Source organism: Melozone crissalis, unplaced genomic scaffold (genome assembly GCF_028551555.1).
Source record: "Melozone crissalis strain CALT ecotype California unplaced genomic scaffold, PUWL_Pcris_2 ptg000012l_1, whole genome shotgun sequence".
Lineage (NCBI taxonomy): Eukaryota > Metazoa > Chordata > Aves > Passeriformes > Passerellidae > Melozone > Melozone crissalis.
The window spans coordinates 2,163,986-2,180,985 of record NW_026535790.1 but is presented as its reverse complement, the minus strand read 5'-3'; the positions used below and the strand labels follow the sequence as shown (position 1 = coordinate 2,180,985).

The window sequence follows — 17,000 nt, the reverse complement described above, 5'->3', positions numbered from 1 at the left end:
GTTTTCTGTGAGGGTGAATGATCTGACCTCTTAGCTCAGCTGCAGTTCCTACTGTGCTGTCTCAACTTTGCATGGACAGCAAGGAACAGGAGGAAAGGATCCACTTTAGAAACACTTTGAGAGATCAAAATCCATGAATGTGCCCGTTCTTAATTATTTCTTAAAATAAAAATCCAGTGAAAACAAAAGTAACCATGAACCACATGGAAGGTTCTCTGCCCATGGCAGGTGGGTAGGAGAAAGTCTTTAAGCTCCATTCCAACCCAAACCATTGTGAGATTCTGTGACTTTGTGATCATTTTATCTGTCCTTTGGGTAGGGAGGAGGGGAATGTGAGGGAATTTGGGAAGAGGAGTCAATCCAGCTGAGAGCAGAGGTGCCAGCTTTGCTGCCTTTGCTCTGTTCCTGTCCCATCCCTGCAGGCAGAACATGGGAACGCACTTGGAGAGGACACAGTCACAGCACTCTGGCTAAGAATCCCAAAAAATTCTTCATAAATGAGGGGCTAAACTGCCCTGGGGTGTGTGTGGTGAGTAGGGCAGAAAGCTCTCAGCCCTTTCTGAGCTCAGGTGCAAGGGAATAGCTCCAAAAATGCAGATTTTAACATTTCCTGCTGGGAGTGCTGGGAATGCCTCTGCCCTGACCACACACAATTTGTCCTGGTTTTGGACTGATGTTATCTCATGTTTGGACAGGTGTCCTCAAGCTCATCTTTCCTTTGCTTGAAGGGAAGCTGTCCCAATGGCCTCAGAAGCACCAAGTGAGGATGCAGAATGTGCAGCTGAGCCTCCTGCAGCTCCTGTGCAGGGGAACAGGACATTCCAGTGGGGATCCATCCTTGCTGCAGTGAAGGACCAGCTCCCATCCCTGGACTCTGACTCCTCGACAGTAAGCTCTGAAATTCTGCCTTTCTTCCCTCTTAAACATGGAAAAAAGCTCTCAAAAGCAAGAGCAGTGACCTTATCAGGCATTTTGGGGTGGCTGGTGTGGTCTCCTGGGTGGGCTGCCTGCCCTGACTATAGAACACTGTGTGTTAATCCACAGCCTTCTGGATTACCCTCAATTATCAGAGTGTAATTAAAAATCAGACCACCTCTCCCTGTATTCTTTGGATTCTGCCCCACCTGCAGAGCTGCCTCTAGCTCTGGGGCCCAGCACAGACTTGGAGCTGCTGGAGCAAATCCAGAGGAGGCTCCAGGATGATCAGAGGGAAGGAGCAGCTCTGCTGGAAGCCAGGCTGAGACAACTGGGATTGTTCAGCCTGGAGAGGAGAAGCTTTGGGGTGACCTCACTGTGGCCTTGCAGGGCCTGAAGGGGCTCCAGGAGAGCTGGAGAGGGACTGGGGACAAGGGATGGAGGGACAGGACACAGGGAATGGCTCCCACTGCCAGAGGGCAGGGCTGGATGGGATATTGGGAATTGGGAATTGTTCCCTGTGAGGGTGGGCAGGCCCTGGCACAGGGTGCCCAGAGCAGCTGTGGCTGCCCCTGCATCCCTGGCAGTGCCCAAGGCCAGGCTGGGCAGGGCTGGGAGCAGCCTGGGACAGTGGGAGGTGTCCCTGCCATGGCGGGGGTGGGATGAGATGAGCTTTAAATTCCCTTCCCAACCCAAACCATCCTGATATTCCATGATATTATGAAATATTATGTACTTGAGGCTGGTTCTCCACAAGACATGTTGCTTTTTTGTGCTTTTTACCTGCCAAAGAAGCATAATTGCAGAAACCTTTTCATATGAGGTGTGAGACTGAGAGGTGTTGTGCAGTGTTCTTCACTGGTGCAGGTTTTTCCCTTGCTGGGTCTGGGCCAGGCTGTTCTTGGCTGCTGAAATCTCTGCTCACAGGACAGCATTGCTCTGGTGCTCCTCTCCAGTCCAAGATGCTCTGGCACTGACTTTTCTGAGGGGATAATGTGTCTCAAATTTATTATTAGTGGCATTTTGTCCAAATCAGAACTTTGTGTTAATTTTCAAACATGTATAAACTTGAAAAACATTTTGAACACAGAAAGGATATATTTTACCTCAACTTACTGTAGCCATTAATGGTACAGAGGGAGATTGTGAGATGTGAAAGAGCCAGAAATGCCTCCAGTGGGTATTTATTTATTTTTATTTTTACTTTTATTTTATTTTTATTTTTATTTTTATTTTAAATTTTATTTTACTTTTATTTTTATTTTATTTTTATTTTTAAATTTATTTTTATTTTTATTTTTATTTTTATTTTTTATTAATCAATTATCCAAAGCAGTGTGATCTGCTGGACAAAATGTTTATGGGGATTCCATGACTTGGATTCTGCACTTGGATCTGTCACTGTCATGCTGGACAAGCCACATTCCCTCACTGTTCTCAGTTCTCTCTACCTACACTGTTTTAATTATTTAGAACAACCCTTGCCTTGTTAACATGTGTCTCTGTAGTGCACATGAAGGCCCAACACTGAAATTATTTGTAGGTTTTCTGGTTGAGTAAATTACAACCAGGCTACGCCAGAGGAGCATCCCCAGATTTTGGTGCCAAACACCATTGAAGAACCCCAAATCATGCTGAAATTTTTTTCACTCTTTACAATCTCCAAATTCTCTGTTTCTGTCCCACATGGAGAAGATTTCCTGCAGAAAGAACTGAGGCAATCTGTCTGGCACTTCATTTGCATTCAGAAGATCTGGTTGTGTAATCCCTGTCCTGCTGAGGCTGCAGTTCCAGGGCTGCACCTTTGTCCGTGGAATTTCCACGTGGGAAAGATCCATTTGTGCATCCCAGAGCTGTCACCTGAATGTGCCCTGCTCCCACCTCCAAAAATGGCACTCACAAATGTGGTTTATGCCCTGAAGCCCTTCCATTACCCTGAAATGCAATTTACTAAGAGGAAAGATGTTCTGTGGCAGTTGGGTTCGTGTTAATGACACCAGAGAGGATTCTCTGCAGTGAGAATTCCCAAAAATGCTCACTTGCAAAACAAAGGGACAGCAGGAAAGCTGTGTCCTGACTGCTGAGGAGGTGCTTAATCTCCTTTTGGTGTCCATGCATAAGGATTCATCTCCAGTGCATATCTGATGTTTATTAAAGGGATTTTCAGAGCTATCTAAATGCTGCCTGACCAAACCCAGATGGTGTTTGCATTCTGAACAGGAATCAGGGCAATGAAAAGCCTTCATGGCCCTGCCTGGCCTCACCTGGGGCTCCAGCACCTCTTATTTATTTAAGCTGTCCTGTCTACGAGTATCATTAGTTGTTTTGTGACTAGGTTGATAAACCATAGCTGGAGGGTTGAGAGTTGGTTAGTAATTCATTGATTGTCTAGGGAGGGTAGTAGCCACCTACACTTCTTCTAATAGTTTGGAAGAAGAGATGATTTGACAAGGAACCCAAACAATGAGCCCAACAAGGAGCCAAACAAGAAGCCCAAACAATGTAATTTAGAAGACCTAACCCAAAACCAGTGAAAGGCAGGGACAAGGGGATGCTTGAGGAGCTCTCTGTGGCACTGACACAACTTCAGCTGTTCCATCAGTGTAAATCTGCAGTGATGGAGAGCAGAGCTTGGATTTTGATTCACCTTAATGTTACTAAAGAACTTGCACAAATGTAATGCCTGGTAAATGCTGCTCAGTTCTGGTTGTGTCTGCTGCTCAGTTCTGAGCTCTGGCCCCTCACTCCCTCTCTCTATGTTAGGGGAGTTTTGGTTTCTAGTTATGATCCTGCCTGAGCCAGACTTTCACCTGTGAATTGAAAGTTTTCAGTCTTGATCTCTGCCCAGCTTCATCACTCCAATATTGCCCAAGGATCTGGAGCTGTGCCTCAGCCTGGTTGCTCCCTCTGCTCTGTCCTGCTTGTCCCTCTTGGGTTCTGTGGGACTGGGCTTTGCCTGGTGAGGCCTTGCCTTTGCAGTCCCTGAGAATCCCAGAATTATTTGGGCTGGAGGGATCTTAAAACTCATTGAATTCCATCCCCTGCCATGGCAGGGACACCTCCCACTGTCCCAGGTCACTCCAAGCCCTGCCCAGCCTGGCCTTGGGCACTGCCAGGGATGCAGGGGCAGCCCCAGCTGCTCTGGGCACCCTGTGCCAGGGCCTGCCCACCCTCACAGGGAACAATTCCTCATTCCCAATATCCCATCCATCCCTGCCCTCTGGCAGTGGGAGCCATTCCCCTTGTCCTGGGCCTCCAGGCCTTGTAAATATTGAGCAGCTCTGCTCCTGCCTCTCTGATGGTGAATGAGGTACTGCAGAGAATCACTTGGGAGATAGAGAACTTCCCACACTTTCCATTGCTTTTCTCAGCAGGATGTTTGTCATCAGCCTCCATGGGAATTTGATGTTTTACATGTTTTTTACATTTGGAGCTTGCTTAGGTGTGGGGTTGGTGACTCTTGGGCTACCAGCCTGTCTAGCAAAGGTGTGACTGCAAGGAAACTTCTTGTCTCTGCACTTCAAGAGGTGCCAACATGGGAGTTGTCACTGCAAAGCAGATATTCCAATATCAGTGAGTATTACAGTCTCCTGTTGAATTTCTCTGTTTTTCTGTTTGCAGTCTGATTGTGAGAGTGATGAGGAGCTTTTCATCTTCCAGAGGGACCTGCCCAACTTAATTCCAGACCTGTCAGAGGAACTGATGATGTTTGCCCTGGAAGACTCCCAGGAGCAGGTTGGGACTGTTGTGTGTGTCCTGTCCTGTCACCCCTCTCCTCTGGCTGTCCCCAGTGTGGGCACCTGCTCATGTCTGAACTATTTTTCTGAACAGGAAAAGCTTAGTCCTCAGCATTTTCTCTCACTAGAAAATAGAACTCTTTTTTTTTGCAGTGGCCCTTTAAAGTTTTCTCTGTTCTTGAGATTTTGGACCTTTTTTGTCCCATCTCTTGGTAGTTTTTATTGTCCCTTTACTGTTTTTCTTTCCTGTGCAATCATTTTATGTGTCCAGAAAATGAACTAGGACAGTGCAAGAAAGAGGAAAAGTATGAACTTTACTCTCTGAACAGCTTTTCTGGGATAAAATAATCACATTGTTCCTTCAGTGAAGATAAATCCATGAAATCACAGTATGGTTTGGGTTGGAATAATGAACACATGTAAGAAAAAGTAATTTAAAGGATGTTTAGCAGTTCCTGAAATTAAAGTTTTTGGAAAGTAAACAGTCTCAGTGTTTTCCATGAGGGATGTGGTGTGGGTTGTTTCCATATGGTGTCTGAGTTGGAGCTGTTGCCTTCCAATCACTCTGTTTTGGTTTTTTATCCACTTCCAAAGCTCAGGGAGATTGACTTTCTCTGTGTTTGTGCTTTCTCTACCTGTAGCAAATCCAGGAGACAGAAAGACTTCCATGGGAGATCTGGAACGAAGACCTGGAAAGTTTTGACTTTCAGGAAAAAACAGATGGTGCCCAAATCATTGCAAAAGAAGATGTACAAATGATTAAAGATGAGGCTGCTGAACCTGCCAGCCAGACTGAAGAAATGCCAAACCAGAAGAGAGCTGTTCTTGAAGAGTTTCCCTCAGATTCCACAGATCACCTTGAGGAGAAAGAAATGGGCAGGACTCAGGCTAGGGAAAGAGCAAACTCCTGGCCTATCACAGCAGTGCCTGTGCAAGAGCTGTACACTAAAGAGGAGAGAAAAAAGCTGATAGAGACAAAGATACTGTCCAAGATCCTTGTGGAGCCATCCCCAAAGCAGGATGTCAAACCTCCCTCCCATGGCATCAACAACAGCCTGGGAAGATTTGCAAAGGCAGAAACCTTCTCAGATGAGCATCTTGGAGAAGTGATCCATTTGTCATTGCAGGCAAGTGGCAATAAAATCAAGCTCTGGGGGTGCTGCAGGTGGGCTGGGGCACAGTGCAGGGCCTGCATAACCCCACTGCAGGAGCAGCTGAGGTCCCAGTCTGACACTCCACAGGGCTGGGTGTTACACAGGTACCAAAACCTGTCCCAGAGCAAGTCCAAACCATGGCAAAAGCTGCTGCAGATACCCAACTGATAACCAACATATGAAAAATTACTGCGAGAAAGAAAAGGTAGAAGGAAATTAGGTTAGTAGTCAAGGCCACAACTACTCTAAAAGGACTTAACCTAAGCACAAAGCTGCTATTTTAAATTTTATTTTATTATTTAATTATTTTAATTTTTTATTTTTGTGAAATAATGCCCAAACTTATCTTGTAACATACTCCCCAAATACTCTAGAGCACTGGATTTGCCAGGGTTTCCCAATTCAAGGACTTCAGTTTAACACCATTTTTACTGGTGTCTAAAGGAGATGCACATTCAGCCTGCTAGAACTTCCATGTCCCTTCTTAATGTAATAGAGGAACACAGGAGAGACTCAGGAATGACCAAGGAGATCCAGCTGGTCATGACCCATAAGGTTGAGGTCAGAAGATAGAGATTATTTGGGCTACTTTGTTAGATTCAAGTAATTTTTCTAGACAAGAAAAAGCACAGCTAATTTAGGTGATGTTTGTCTGCTAAGCATCAGAAATTCAGGAGAGTGTAACAATACAACTTTACTACCAAAGATTCCACAAAGAAATTGCAAAATACAGCTTAGCTCTGAGTGTGCTCAGAGCACAAACAAGCCTTTCATTAGGAACTATGGAAGTGATGGTCAAATTTTGGCTATTTTCCAAAAGAGCTGACACACACACACAAACCCCCATGGAAATGGATCTGCAGCAAGGTCCATGAGCTGTTAGGGAAGCCAACCATAGCATCTGTCCCTGGGAAGGCAAGGAGTTTTTCAGGTCCCAGGCAGCATTGCATTAAACCAGGGAGCTTTCTGTCCTTCCAGTGGGGTGCTGGAGGTGAGGAGATGTTTAGGGTTGTTCCTGAAGTCCTAAATCTCACCCAGCTAAGGCAGGTGGGATGAGCAGCTCAGTGTTAGCTGGAATGTGGCTCAGAGTCAGGAGTGGTTTTCTTCAGCACTGAGTTACAGATCTGCCTGTATTGATTTTTAAGTTCATTAGAACTTAATCAGCACAGAACAGGTCCTGATCTTTCTGTTCAAAGCCTTCCACAGGTCAGAGTAGAGAGGTTTCCCTTCCCCTTTCATGTATTCACAGAAATGAACTTTTTGATGTTAGAGCTGTTCCAGTCCAGGCAAATCATGCAGCTGCTGGCCTGTGAGTTAAATTGTGCTGCATCATTGAAGGACATCTTTTCAAGTGGGTCTGGGTGTAATTCCCAGCTCACCTCATAGAATTCTGTTAATTCAGGAAGCACTTCTTGCCTTTCAGAGCCTGTTTGATGTCAGTGAGCTGAAGTCTGGTGCTTTGGGGTGAGTTCTGAGAGGCTCAGTGTGTTCTCACTTTCCTTTGGAAGGGGTTGTTACTCCCTAGCTCAGCCAGGCACCTCAGTTTGTGTCAAGTTGCTAAACCTAATATACAGTTTCTTCTTGATTCCTATCAGTTAATTAGATTTTTTTCCCCTTAAGTTCCTTTCTGTATTAGAAATGGAATTGTGCAAACCTTCACTTCCATTTCTTCTGGACCTTCTGGAACTTAAACCAGTGCTGCAGTGTTGGAATAGATCTAATCATGGTTCAGATATATGTGAAGATTTATTGCTCAGGAAGGAGGGACAACCTTCTCACCAACAAGAGGGGCAGATGCTGGAGGTTTTACAAGGTGAAATGCTGGGTTTGGAGGCTGCTTCTGCTTTTTTAAAGGCTGTGAGGGGTTGTATTAAATTCATGTTTGTGGCAGTGGTGTCATTGTCACGACTCACAGCCCCCTTCCTTTCAATAAAACTCATAAGCACTTTGAATTTCTGGTGATGATATTTCACATGGGTGTGGAATCTTTTCATTAAAACTTCAATTTATATAAATTATAAATAATACTCAGAGGGGAAAGCAATGGGTGGTTTAAATGCATGTGGACTTTGATGGCAGCCTCTTGCACCTGAGTGAGGTGAGTGTGCCCTCAGCCAGGGATTCAGAGCAAGGAAATGGAGGATCCTCTCTTCAGGGTGGGGTGAGCAGCTGTGGGATATCATCTGATAATGACTGTACCCACAGCAATGGGAATTTACCCTGCTCAGAAACTGGAGGAGGAGGAAAGGGCTGATCTCAAAGAGCTGAAGAGCCACAAGTCCTTGTCCTGTGGGTGGCAGTGAGAAGTTCTAACATTATTCAGAATCAGAATGCACATGCTTGGCCTTGTATCAGGCCACTTTTTAATCTGTTCCACTGTCTCCAGTGATCTTTTAAAATCTTATCAAAAGGGTTCATGATTCTCAGAGAAAGAGCCTCAGCAGAAGGAGCTGAAGCAGCTGGAGGGATGCAGTGTCTGAAGGGATGTAATAATGCATTTCTTTCCCTACAGCACTTCCTCTGGAATTGCTGAAAGCAAGCTGGCACTGAAATTAGGGGTGGTCTTTTGGGAGTCAACTTTTCCATCATGTTTCTCTTGTCTTCTTTCAGGCTATTGAGAAATGGAATGTAGACAAGAATCTTGAGGAGCTGGAGCAGCAGGGAGATAAAACTCGTGCACAAGTTGCTTTCTTCCCAGCAGATTATGGTAATGTCACTAGTTGAAAGTGCATAAAAATAAATAAAACTCAGGTTCCTGTATTTAAGTTATTCCCTGCAGCATAATTTTGAATGCAGAAATCACCGTGGGTTTTTTAAATGCTTCTAAAACATGTTTAATTATCTTCCCTCAAGATTTCATCTAGGTTTCTTAGCCTGAAGCCAGTGCTTCACAGCCTGCCATGGGCCAGACAAGCCATTACAATATTATCTTTATCCTCCCCCTGCTGCCAGGCTGTAGGAACAGGAACAATGTGAACATGGGGAATATGGGTGATTTCATGGCAGAAGACCACAACTGATGATTATTTTGTTGCTCTTCCACAGAGTCCTTCAGGAGGAAGTGTGAAGAGGAGCTCATGGAAAGGCTGGGAGAGCTGTGTGCCAGGCAGACCAGGGCAGTGTCCCCTGCCTGTGAGAGGCCATCAGCCAAGCTCTGCTCCTTCCAGGGACAGCAGGACAATAAGTGAGTCCTTTTTGTCACACATCCCAGCTCATCCTGGCTGCCAGAAGGGATACTGGGCAACTTCTGGTCTTCCACAGGGCTTTTTCTCTGTAGCCTTGCAGGAAGCTGATATTGGAGTGGAAATCCTCAGTCCTTCATTTCCCTTTGATGACAAACACCTTGGCATTCTCCATCAACCTTTGGCTAAACCTTACCAGGCACTTGGGATAAATGGGAAAGGCAGGAAAATGAGGCTAAGCCAATTATCCTGCTCAGCTTTTTTTTGTCATCTAGGGTACAAATTGCTCTTATTGGTACCTCAATTGAGCAAAAATACACAGGATGGTTTTCTGTGGGTGTCAGTGGAGATGTCAGGGCTTCTTGGAGGTTTCTGTGTGTAGGAAAAGCATTTTCAGGCTGTTCAGAGGGAGCAACATCAATGGTGGCAGCACAGAAGAAATAATGAGTGAAAGAGTGGAGGGGAAGGTGGGAAATGCCCTCATTGCCAGAGCAGGGAGAGCCACTGGGATGATTTGCACTTTTTATGCCTGGGAGGATGAAATGGAATTGCCAGAAGAGGCAGAGAGGAAAGGGGAACTCGTTCTTACACTGAGATGTTAAAAGTTGTGATCTCTCTGGTGCCTGCCTTTGTTCCCCAGAACAATTTGGTGGTGTCACATTTTGAGAACTAAATATCCCTCTTCATCCTGCCTGTGATCTGTGCTCCTGGGGGAAGCTGAATCCTTGAATTCTGATTGCAGGCAGAAGCAGAGCTGGAATCTGTGTGGTAGCCAAGCACAGAGCTCCTTCCTCAGTCCAGTTTTGATCCTGAGGCTCTCCCTGCAGGATTCCTTGGGGGATAAGGCAGAGGATGTGCTGAGCTGTGTTTTCTGTGTGTAGGGATGTTGCCTTGCTCTCATCCCCACCAAGTTCTCTGAGGATGGGCAGGATGAGTTTCCAGGACCTGCCAAAACGTGCAACTGTGTACATAGATTTGAGAGATGCTGAGCCACCAAAGCCAGTGACAGTCCCTGAAGAGGAGCAAAGGTAAATCCTGGCTTCATTGGGAGTGAGAAATAAGTAATAAAAAGTGAGAAACTGAAACCTTTCTGAATCTCATGCTTGTGAAATGTAACTTTAAAAATGTTCTTTCACACCTCTGTCATAAGGAGAAACCTTGTAGTTAATAAACAGCTACTAGGTAATAAACAGGTAAACATTTTGTTCTAGTTGCTTGAATATTTGAATTTTCTTTTTGCTAGAGTAATAGTGTGAAGGACTCTCCATAACACCCAGAGATTGTCCCTGGAAGTATCTCTCCCTTTTTCCTCATTTTCTAAATTTGCATCCTAGAAATGACCAAGAGCCAACACTCAGCTAGAACAGGGTTAATTAATGTGTACTGATTGTTTCACAGTGCAAGTGACAGCTCCTCCTCCTCCTCCTCTGAAGAAGAAGAGACTGTGACAATTCAGGGTGAAGCAGAAAGGAGAATGTAAGTTTCCTTATCAGGACTGTTTTCCAAGTGATATGATGTTAATTTTTTCTGAAACTAAAATAATTGCCCTAATAATGATCAGAGTGAAAGTTTGTGTACTTAAATATTGCCATTCCTGGTCTTCACAGCAAAAAAAACCCCAAAAAACCAAAAAAAATCACCACCAAAAAAAGAACCCAATAATGTAAGTGCTCCAGTGTGGCCCCAGGAGGTCACTCTTTCCCTGTTGCATGGTAAAGCTACCAAAGGTAGAGAGTTGTTGATCCCTGAGGCAATATTTGCACCTGTCCAGCTGCTTGGGACAGCTCAAAACACAGCCAGAGGTGCCCTGGGGGCTGGAAAATGTGAGTTTTTCTCCAGCCCTGTGTGAGTGACACCAAAACTGTGTTTGACAAGCCTCAGAACCAAACTTTGGAAATGTTGTAGGGAGCTGAGTCAGACAAACCTTTATTTTTATAAATAATAAGATAGGCTAGAATGGATAGATATTTAAAGAGAATATTGACTACATTGTATGGACAGGGACCCTCTTAATTGGAAGGCACAGGGAAGAGAAATGCTCTTGGTGTCAGCAGGGCAGGATTCTGATCTCATTCATGAGGGGACTATCCAGTTTCATTTTTATCTGGAACAAATTATGAAGCAGGAATGATTATTCTGTGCATGTAGATTATGTCAGGACAGGACATTCCACTACCACAGTAATGTGCTTGCTGACAGTTTAGCAGTCTCACTGAGGAAATTAGGCCAAGCATTCAAAAACTGTAATAATTATTAGAAAAACTTTTCATCTGTGTGTATTTGAACCCCAACCCCTGTATCCAAAGGGGACAAAAATCTATAGGCTCTGATTTCCCTGACAACCATACATTTGTTCAGGGCTGTTCTGGCAGGTGTTTGTGTTGTGCCTGAATGCAGAAGAGGTAAATAAATTGCCAGGAAGATCAATTTTGTGTTCTGGCTCTGCTTGTGTCACCTGAGTGCTGATGCTATGTGGTATTTTTGGGGTCCCCTGTGGCAGGAAGGAAATGATGAATCTGACTCCATGTTCTTAGAAGGCTAATTTATTATTATATTATATCATATATATAATATAATATAATATAATATAATATAATATAATATAATATAATATAAATTATATTAATTATATTGTATTTATTATATTGAAAAGATACAGACAGAAGGCTGAACAAGATCCTAATTAAAAACTCGTGGCTCTCTCCTCAGAGTCCAACGCAGCCTGACCATGATTGGTCATTAAGTTAAAACAATTCACATGTTGGATAAACAATCTCCAAACCACATTCCAAAGCAGCAAAACAAAGGAGAAGCAAATGAGATAATATTGTTTTCCTTTTTCTCTGAGGCTTCTCAGCTTCCCAGGAGAAGAAATCCTGATGAAGGGACTTTTCCAGAAAATATGACAGTGACATTGCTACTGTCACCCCTAGTTATTTTCCTGTAGATGCCCAGTCCTTGTTTTGAGCTCTCATCGTATGTGAAGTTCCTCAGAGATAGAGTTTATTCCTATAATGCTTTATCTTGATGAAATCAGGTTTTTATTTCCTTTGCAGGAGGAATTGCTCAGGGAAGAGCCTGTTACTGCAACAACTCCGAGCAGCCCGGAAGGAGGCCTTGGAGCTTCTTCACAAAACATCTCTTCCAGCTGAGAAACTGCAGCCAGAAAGGCTGGAAGACACAGCTTCCTCTAATAAAAGTCAAAACCAATCTTGTAAAGTGAGGCAAGAGACAAATGAGGTGGTTCCCAGGAAACTGATGAGATTGGAACCAGGCAAGGAAAGTCTCCCCTTTTCAAGCTGTGGGGGTGACAGAGCTGACACAGAGAAAGAGAACAAAATGGAAGCTGAGAAGATTCCAAATGCAGGAAATGCTCCAGAGTGTCCTCTAATTACAGCAGAATTGCCAAGGTATATCCCACAGGAAAACTAATCAGAGGGTTTGGATGTGGCTTCTCTAATTGCCCAGGATTAAGAAAATTGCTTACCTGGGCTGTGAGCTGGAGCAAGAGGGTGTCTGGATTTGTTACCTGGCAAGAGCAACAGTCCTGGCAGCTGCTGCTGGAAGGTTTAGAGGCAGCCTCAGTGGGGCCTGGCATTAGATGAGGCTCTTCTGACATTGGAAATTGAGCCTTTTTCTTTAGCTTTTATTCTACAGAAAAAGAGGATAACACAGTATTGATCTCCTTTAGGAACAACAGCACTGAGGTTTCCTAAGCACAGCTTCCTAGAAAATAGGTCTGGAAGGGTCAGTCTCCCTGTGCCAATAAAGAGTGAGGTGAAATCTAATATCTCCTGGCAGATCTTTATAGAACTTGGTCTTGAAATCCTCAATGGTGAGGATTCCTTGACTCCCAGGTAGTACATTTTGTTGTTTAATTATCCCTAGAGTTGTAAAGCTTTTCATTAAGTCTAATTTGAATTATTCCCTCTCCAATTTAAGCTTATTTTTGTTGTGTTCCCAGAAGGAATGGAAAATGGTTTATTCTGTGACTCAATTTAAAACACCTTTTACAAACTGGAAGATGTATCAGTCTCCCCTTGTATTTTTTTTTTCTTCCAAACAAAGGAATTCTGACTCTTTGCCAACAAGAAAAGTGCAAGATCTTGGAGTTACAAAGTACACCTGTGAGGAATGCCACAGGCATATCTTGGAAAGCTTTAAAAAAATAGAAATAAGAGTGATATAATTGAGGAAATTGCAGAGTTATTTGGGCCTCTGCCTCCCTGGGCTTAGTTAAATGTAGTGTATTCTGCTGAAGGTCTAATTTCAAAGTGAAATCAGGTGATTGCCTTGTGCACCTGCCCAACTGTTTGGGAGAGCTCCATTATGCTGCCTTTTCAAAGGTTATATCCTGCTATTTTCAGAGTGAAATTTAACATTCTGACTTTGACATATGAGCCCTGGAAAGAATCAGGATCTGCCTGCTCTGGAGACTATTACTGTGTCAGAGTTAAACACTTGCCTGCCCTGCCACTTAGACACCTCAGCTCCTGTGTACCTGCCTGAAATGGTAGGTGGTTGGTTGCAGGGTTTTTTCCCTCTGAAATTCCTGACATTAAGCTCATTGCTTCCATCAGGAATACTAAACTGCATTTTGATTACCTGTTAGCCCATGGCCAGGCAAGAATGTGGATTATTTACTGTCTCTGAATGATAATTCACTGATTTTTACTGATTTCAGTTTTCTCTGTTGCTGTTCTAATTATTGATGGGGCACCTGGGGCTGGAAGAATTCAGAAAAAATTGAACTTTTTGTTTGCCATGGAAATGGCAGATGAAATCTTTCTGTGGGCATCCAGATGTAGAAAGATGCGAGGTCTTGGGGTCAGGGGAACTTTATCTCTGTCATCTCCTATAGCAGATAGGAAAGGAAATGGGTCTAGACTGGGAATCTTGGTGTGGAGATGGGGAGGGACACATCACAAACACATCTCAGCTTAAAGGAGTTTGCATCTCCACATAGATCATCACCACTTATCAGAAGTTTGATCTCTGCTCCTTTTCTTTGAGGTGTTTTTCTTCTTAGAGAGATGATTTCATCCACTGACAAGTTCTTGTGTCCCCCCACAAACACCAGAATTGCTCTCTAAATCTATTTTAGCCTTTCATGTCATGATTCCCCCTCCAGTGTGTGGTGTAAATACAAGGAAAAAAAAGTGCAACCAGATCAATGAGTGGCTTTTTTCCCCCCAAGTGAAAAGCTTAATCTGTGTATTTTCCAGGAGAGAAGGAAGTGACAGAGAGCTATCCCAAAAGGAAGAGGAGATGAAGGAGAGGCAGAGGAGATGCAGATTGCAGGAGCAGCTGGAGCAGTGGCAGCCTCAGCGCTCGGTGTGGGGGAAGCAGCCCATGGCAGAGAACACCCCGCTGCTGTTCCACAGGGTCAGTGCCTCAGGGTGGGCTGGGCTTGGCAGGGTCCTGGTTTGAACAGCCAGGTGTCTGCTGAGGAAGGCAGGAGCCTCCCCTGAAATGGAAAATGTAAACCCCCTCCCTCTGAATTACTGTAATTTTGAAATTAAGGGGCTCTCAGCAAAGATATGGGAGTAGGAATAATAGCTTTTTTCTAGGAAAACTAAAAATGAATACAAATGCAATAGTACAAAAAAAACCAGTGACAGAGTCAGAGCAGTCCCTGCCCCCTGTGTGTCAGGGAGGTGTCCCAGCCCCATGCCATGGGGGCTCAGCCCTCCTGCAGTGCCAGCTGTGGCTCTGCTGCAGCAGGGATCCTGCACAAGGGGGGAGTTTTCCTCTGCAGCTCCAGGGCTGCTGCAGATGGGCCTGGGCTCCCTCTGGCCATGCAGGGCAGCAGAAAGCTGCTCCTCTGGCAATGCAGGGGGCAGAGGCTGCTGTGCTGTGCCAGGCCCAGATTGGATCCAGGCAGGAATGCTTGGCTCCTGCCCTGGGCAGAGCATCTCCCCGTGGGATGCTGGAATTGGATCAGCCCTGCAGGGACACTCAGTGGCCATGGACAGCAGAGATCTCCTGGAGGGAGGGTTGGCTGTGGGAGAGAGAAAGAAAAAACTGCCCATGGACAGCAGAGAACTGCCCCAGCTCTGACAGATGGGAACAGAACACAGCCCCAGCCTAAGACACAGGGGCTCCCTGCCAGGGGCAGCTGGGAGCAAAATGTCATTTTTATTGCATTGCTTCAAATCTGTTTGTTATGGAGCACCATTAGCTGAGGAGAGGAGCAGCCCTACAGCTCTTCTCTCACACTAAGGGAGAATTCCCCACTTTCCTGTGCAGGGAGAGCTCCCCAAGCAGCTCCCTCCAGTTCTGACCTGTCAGGGCTTGCTGGAATCAGTGGCTCAGTGTCATCTACTTCACAGCAGCCAGAGTCTCCCACATGATTTTCATAACTTTTCCTAAAAAAGTACAATATTTTTACTGTCTCTGCTGAGTCCTGTTGTCTGCCCACAGCAGCTTTATAGTTAACTTTTTTGGGTTGGTTTTGAGGATTGTGGGTTTAATAATAGGTTTTAGTCCTGATTAAGGGGATGTGAAATGATCTTGATTTTAGCCAAAGCCTAACTATGGCTTGGAGGACAAGGCTGTTGTTACTCCTCAGAAGATTTCTCTCTGTCCCTGCCCTCAGCAGAAATGAGGGGTTGGAATGAGGTGAGCTCCAGGATCACTCCCAACCCATTCCATGATTCTATTACAAGAATTCTGCTTCATCCATGCACTGATTCTGCTGAGCACAAGGTGAGAAGGTGAGAGGAGGTGAGAAACTGCAGAACCACCATGAATCCACCATAATTATTTCTCTGGGTTAATGCCAATAACAAAACTTTTTTGTCAGTACAAAAGTGGAAAGACTTCACACCCTAGATTTGGGGCTGGACCATTTAGGTTTGTTTTGTAAATTGATTGCTGTGGTTGTGGAGATTTGAAAGCTCATTTTATTTAGCACTGGAATAGTCAGTGAGGAGGAGTAAAGGGCTAAAAAGCTCCCAGCTGAGTTCCCCTCTGCCAGCCTGCTTTGACAAGGAGAGCACAGCACCCATAGCTCTGCTCTGGAGTGTAAAAGTTGGATTTGCTCCTCCCTGGCTGTTGGCAGGTACCACCCACTTCCAGTTAGCCTTGATTAAGATGCAGACACTCTTGCTCCTCAGAAATCCACGTGGGCCTTGCTCTCTCATTCCTGACGATGCACCGACAATGCAGAATCACCCTGTTTGGTCATTTCCCATATCTGCTGGGCTGATGCCAATAAAATGAGGATGGGCTTGGTGATGAGCTTTGTCTGTAGCAGAGCTCAGGGTGGATCTGTGCTGGAACTGGAGCTGTGAGTGTTCCCCTGAGGGATGGGAGATGTTCCAGCTGTGGCAGCAGGGACAGGGGCATTTCCCACCAGCCCAGGCTCCTGCTGGGCTGCTCGAGTGCCCAGAAAGAGGGACAGGGACTGGTCACAGACAAGAGAGGACACAGGGCGGGGTTAAGGTGGGATTTTGGGAACAAATTCTTCCCTGTGAGGGTGGGGAGGCCCCTGGATCCCTGGCAGTGCCCAAGGCCAGGCTGGAGCAGCCTGGGATGGTGGAAGGTGTCCCTGCCCATGGCAGGGGGGTGGGATGAGAGAATCTTTAGGGTCCTTCCCATCCAACCCATTCCAGTGCCAGCCTGCTCCAAGGGACCTGCCTGACCTCCCAAGGCACCAATGATAACAGGAAATCAGCACAACCCATAATAACCATGTTGTCCTGGCAACTCTGCTCCTAGTTCTTATTCAGAAATATTCATTATTAAAATTAAATTCATTATTAAAAAATGTATCAACATCATCTATCAAATACAACAGTCCTTTATAAGATTACTTGAAGTCTGCTTTGATAGCAGCACTTTTTCCCTTTGAATTTGAATAGGGTTTTATTTTCTTTCTTTTTTTATGAACACAGAAAATTTTGACTGTTTTGACATTTAAAACTAAGAGCCCCTGTAATTTGGCAGCTATGTCTCAGTGAAAATATCTAATATCTATATATAAACACATATATTCAAAGAAAAAGCCC

At 44.9% G+C, this 17,000-nt stretch overlaps 1 protein-coding gene across 1 annotated transcript in view; it reads left to right on the top strand.

Annotated features, from left to right (window-relative positions):
* The window catches only part of DNAAF8 (dynein axonemal assembly factor 8), a 101,611-nt gene that overhangs the window by 1,132 nt on the left and 83,479 nt on the right, over positions 1–17,000 (top strand). Inside the window, exons 2-10 of the mRNA XM_054271159.1 lie at positions 729–888; positions 4,537–4,650; positions 5,303–5,779; positions 8,417–8,513; positions 8,852–8,990; positions 9,870–10,016; positions 10,399–10,464; positions 12,045–12,398; positions 14,214–14,373. Of these exons, the coding sequence (XP_054127134.1) occupies positions 742–888; positions 4,537–4,650; positions 5,303–5,779; positions 8,417–8,513; positions 8,852–8,990; positions 9,870–10,016; positions 10,399–10,464; positions 12,045–12,398; positions 14,214–14,373 (1,701 nt within the window). The 5' untranslated portion in view covers positions 729–741. The remainder of the gene's footprint in view (positions 1–728; positions 889–4,536; positions 4,651–5,302; positions 5,780–8,416; positions 8,514–8,851; positions 8,991–9,869; positions 10,017–10,398; positions 10,465–12,044; positions 12,399–14,213; positions 14,374–17,000) is intronic.